Below are 5224 nucleotides of genomic sequence, written 5' to 3' on the forward strand. Positions count from 1 at the left end.
TTCATTGGCTTAGGGTGGCCAATAATAGAAACTATGTAATTTCCCATAAAACCTACCAAAAAAATCACATATCTAACTAATTGTTGGAAACTTCATGGATCCACATCATGTTACTTTGATTTTTCATCTTTCTTGGTAGCTGCTTGGTTGGCATTATATCATGATATTTAATATACAGTTGTATTAAAATATTACTACTATTATTATATATTTTATTCTCCATTTTTTTGCTTATAAATCAAGCAAAATTCCATAGCTAACTTTCATAGGTCTTTGTTTACTATACCTTTTATTTTTAGCAAAAAATAAAAAATGGGGTTTGAAAATTACAAACCTACAATTGTTATGATTGCTCTACAATTTATGTATGCTGCTGTTACTCTATTTAGTAGAGCATCTCTTGTACAAGGAATGAGCCCTAGAGTTTTTGTAGTTTATAGACAAACTATAGCCTTTCTCCTCATTTCTCCTATTGCTTTTGTCCCAAGGTATGTGTAAAATTTCTCTTCATAATTTCCACCCTCCCCCCCCCCCCAAACAAAACCACTAACAAAAGAATTAGAATTACCGTCGTTAATCTGCCGCTAAATCGCTTGTAGCTGACAGAATTTTTTGATAATCTGTCGCTAATCCATCGATAAATAGGATTAGCAATTGATTTTTCTATTTAGCTACAGAATTTGTTCATCGTTAATTCCTATTTTTTTAGTAGTGACCCCACCCTCCTCCCAACCAACCCGACCCCTAGTCAAATTTGGTGACATGTTTTTCAAAAAAAAAAAATATTTTCTTGAACCCTGAACCCTAAACCCCAAATAGTGAACTTGAGATCATACTTTATATAGCCTTGTACTATTTTTCTAAACCTTAAGGGCTAGTTTGGTATAAGGGATAAGGGATAATTAATCCCGGGATTAAATTTGAGATGAGTTTATTCCATGTTTGGTTGTGATAAAATCGATGTATAACTAATCTTAGGATTAGTTATCCCGGGATTGTAATGTTTTTTTTATCCTATGAAAGTGTGAGATAACTAATACCAGGATAACTAATCCCGAGATAATTAATTATGGGATAATTTATTTCCAACCAAACGACCCCTAAGGATAGAAATTATACTAAAAATTGTTAGTTATTTATATGGTTCTATTTTTTTATTTTTTTTATAGAAGAAAAACAGGAAGTAGTTGCTTGACATGGAAGAGTTTCTGGTTGATAAATTTAGCAGCTCTCACTGGGTAAGAAATTATAAATTTCTTTATTTTTTCCAACATAATTTTTTTTTACTAAATATACATATATAAATAACAAGATTCTTTATTTATTTTCAGTGTAACAATCAATCAGAATATCTATTTTTCTGGTTTATATTATGCTTCATCTTCTATTGCAAGTGCAACTGGCAATCTTGTTCCAGCATTCACTTTTCTCATGGCATGGGTCATGGGGTAAGTTTCAAAAACTCAATTTATTGTTCAATTTATTAAAAAAAAAGTCGTAAAATTATAGCGTATCGATGAATATTTTAATTAATATTTTTGTTAATTAATGTTTTTTTTTTTATTTAGAATGGAAAAAGTGCAAATCAAAAGCTTGAGAAGTATAGCTAAGGTGATTGGAACAATTTTATGTGTTGCTGGAGCTGTTGCAATGGCATTAATTAAAGGGCCAAAGTTACTAAATTCAGAATTTATTCCCACAAATGAATTGTTATTTCTTGGCAAAGAAAATAGTGAGAATTTGAATAATTGGATGCTAGGTGTTATCTTGCTCATTGCAAGTGCTTGTTGCTGGTCATTTTGGCTCATTTTGCAGGTATTTTAATATCTCTTCTAATTTCTGGTAAGGAGCGTTTTCCCACTTTAATGAGGTTTACGCAGCATAAATTCTGCTTAGTCGGGCTAATAAATTTCGAATATTGAATGCATAGAAAGTTCAAAGGAAGAAGGGAAGCCTTGGCGTAACAGGTAAAGTTGATGTCATGTGACCAGGAGGTCACGGGTTCGAGCCGTGGAAACAACCTCTTGCAAAAATGTAGGATAAAGCTGCCTACAATAGGCCCTTGTGGTCCGCCCTTCCCCGAACCCCGCGCATAGCGGGAGCTTAGTGCACCGAGCTGCCCTTTTATAAAGTTTAAAGGAAACATTCCTTATTTTTAACATAATGATAAATCAATTTAAAAGGAAGTTGAATGGTCACTTTAACCCTATCTGAAAATTGTTAAATAAAAAATTCTTTCAGTTTGAAAATATATTATTTTTCAAATTAGGATGTTTACTTATTTTGAAAAGGGAGTCAAAGTATACTTCCCCAAAACAAAACAAAAAAGAATGATTTTTTCAAGAATTCTTTAATATATTAAAACTAGAAATTTCACAATATATTCTTTAATATCTCTTTTACACTATAAAGTTACTTAAAACATAAAAAAAAAAAATAACCTCAGTTAACAGTTCATAATAAGTGAAATTAGTAACGTATAACATAAAGCTGGCAACCTGCTGCAATATATTAAATTACATTTATATTATAAAAAATTATTTATACTCACAGTGTATATAACTTAATCCCGAGTTTAATTTTCTAATTAAGATACTAATATTGATATTGTGAACAGGTAACATTGTCAGCAAATTGTCCTGATCATCTATCTTTAACAGCCTGGTTATGCCTCATGGCTGCAATCCAATCTGCAATTGTCACATTCTTCTTTGAACCTGATTTCAATAGCTGGAAAGTAACTTCATCACTGGAATTCATTTCTATCTTCTATACTGTAAGTATTCTTTCTTTCCTTTTTCTTTTGGATATTATAAATTTTATTTAAAGGGCATTCCGGTGTACGAAGTATCTCGCGTTCACGTAAGGTCCGAGAAATGGCTGCATTACAAGAGAGTGTGATGTAGGAAGTCTACTTAATGCAACAGTAATTATTGCACATTATGATAACTTATATGTTATGGATTCGAGACGTGGAATCAGTCATTTGACTCTTGAGTCAGGGTAGGTTGCCTACGTACATCACACCACTCTCGGTTGCCGGCCTTTCTCGAACCCTGCATGAATATAGAATATTTCGTGTACGAAGTATCTCGCGTTCACGTAAGGTTCGGAAAAAGGCTACACTACGAGAGGGTGCGATGTTGGAAGCCTACTTAGGGATCATTTGGTACATGGGATAAGAATACTAATTGTATCATTGTACCAAATGACCCCTTAATGTAAGCGTTAGTGGCTGATCTATCACTCGAAATTATGACCTATAGGTCCAATGGAAACAATTTTACTGTTGCTCCAGAGTCTCATTCATAGTACAAATTACTATTGAAAATAAATAACTAAAATTTTGTTAAATTGTTATTATCGAAAACAGCCCCTCTGCCCTTCCAGGGGCAGGGGTAAGGCTGCATACCCTCCCCAGACCCCATTCGTGAGAAACTATTGCATTTTTTTTTTTTTTTGTTAAATTGTTATTAATAAATTGGACATTTTGAATTTTTATAAACAGGGATTTTCATCAGCTGTTTCTTTCTTTGGGCAAGCTTGGTGTATTTCACGTAGAGGTCCATTATTTTCTGCTATGTTCAATCCTTTATGCACAGTTATAGTCACAATCTTTGCCTCAGCATTTATGCAAGAAGAAATGTACACTGGAAGGTAAACTACTAAAATCATCTTCACTTACTTTATTGGTTTTATCATTTAATTTCTTACTATTTCTTGAAAATCCCATATTGGGAAATTCAACTTTTAACATTTACTACCTCCGGTCCATATTATTCGCTTTAAAAAAAATTATATTTAATAGCCTTATCATAGAAGTAAAAAGGGAAAAAAAAAAAAAAAAGGCAGCCCGATGCGCAGGTAACCCACGTTCATGTAAGTTTCGGGAAAGGGCTGCACCCTAAGAGGTATGACGTGAATAGCCTACCTTAATGCAAGTATTAGTGATTGCTTGCACGACTCGAACCCGTGACCTATAGGCTGCTCCAAGCCTTACCCTAGAAGTACTTATGTAAATTACTATCATCTCCTTAAGTATTTGTCACTTAATTAACACTATACGAACTTAATAGTACGAGTAACTTCTTGATTTTTTAAAACGTCAAATATTTTAAAATAAATTCAATTTGTAGAATGATAAATAATATGGACCGGAGGTAGCACGATGCATTTTTTTTATTTTTTATTTTTTCAATTTTTGTGATTTTAAACTTTTAAAATTCAATTTCAGCTTGGTGGGATCACTTGCTGTGATTTTTGGACTATATGTGGTATTATGGGGAAAAGCCAAGGATAAAAAAGAGGAAAATATTATAGAGGAAGAGCCAGTGAAGCAACAAATTCAAGAAACAACAATTACAATTCAAGATTTTCCAGATTTCACAAGTTGTAAAGTTGATTTAGAGGAACCACTTTTAACTAACAAATCAACAACTAATTAACATTGCATATGAAAATAAATAGTTTAAAAAAGAATAAAAATTGTCATAAGTAGTCATAATTTCTCCTCAATTTATGAGAATTATTTATTGTGTTGTACGTAGTTAGTTTTTTCTTTTTTCTTCTCGATCTGTAAAATTTATTGAGGAATTTTGTTACTAATTTTTTTGTCTCTATCAATAAAAGTGATACATATTTTCCAGCTTTGGAAGTTTAGAACTATATTTTCTTCTAGATATTGTTGTTTCTTTGTACTTGATTTGACTTGTGAGTAGAGCTGTTAATATGGGCTGGCCCGGCCGGGTTAGCCCAGCCCAACTTACATGGCTTTAATGATTGACGGGCTGGGTTGGGCTAGCTCACTATTTTGATGGTCTTATAATGGTCAGTCTGCCTTAGTCCGATATGGGTCGCGGGCCCCCACAGGCTCGTCCACTATTTTTTAAAATATAATTTTATATTTTTCTTTAAGTTGTGACCTAAAAAAGATAATTATTTAAAAGTTAAAAAATATCTTATTAGAAAATTTTCGCAAAACTTAATAACTTTTTATACTGTTCCAATATATCACAATAAACACTAAAAAAGTAAAAGACAAGACTATATTTCATTTAGTAAAAATCAAAACTCAAAACAAACTATTCAAGGGAACGTCTGTGACGCTTATGGGATATCTAACACATCATTTTCATCAAACACAATTGAATCCGCTTGTGACAAGGTTGTCTTAATATATTCACTTTCATCTACATCTACAATTCATATGCAATATTAATTAGTT

The 5224-nt window shown here is 32.3% G+C and overlaps 1 protein-coding gene across 1 annotated transcript; it reads left to right on the top strand.

Annotated features, from left to right (window-relative positions):
• The first annotated feature begins 281 nt into the window (after positions 1–281).
• On the top strand, positions 282–4662 carry LOC104238355 (WAT1-related protein At4g30420). The gene is made up of 7 exons (XM_009792689.2): positions 282–488; positions 1170–1238; positions 1332–1448; positions 1569–1815; positions 2618–2776; positions 3509–3657; positions 4235–4662. Exons 1-7 carry the CDS (start codon positions 313–315, stop codon positions 4443–4445), a joined length of 1128 nt encoding a protein of 375 aa, XP_009790991.1. The 5' UTR covers positions 282–312; the 3' UTR covers positions 4446–4662.
• Positions 4663–5224: the final 562 nt, after the last annotated feature.

The sequence above is a fragment of the Nicotiana sylvestris genome, chromosome 11 (genome assembly GCF_000393655.2).
Source record: "Nicotiana sylvestris chromosome 11, ASM39365v2, whole genome shotgun sequence".
Taxonomy (NCBI): domain Eukaryota; kingdom Viridiplantae; phylum Streptophyta; class Magnoliopsida; order Solanales; family Solanaceae; genus Nicotiana; species Nicotiana sylvestris.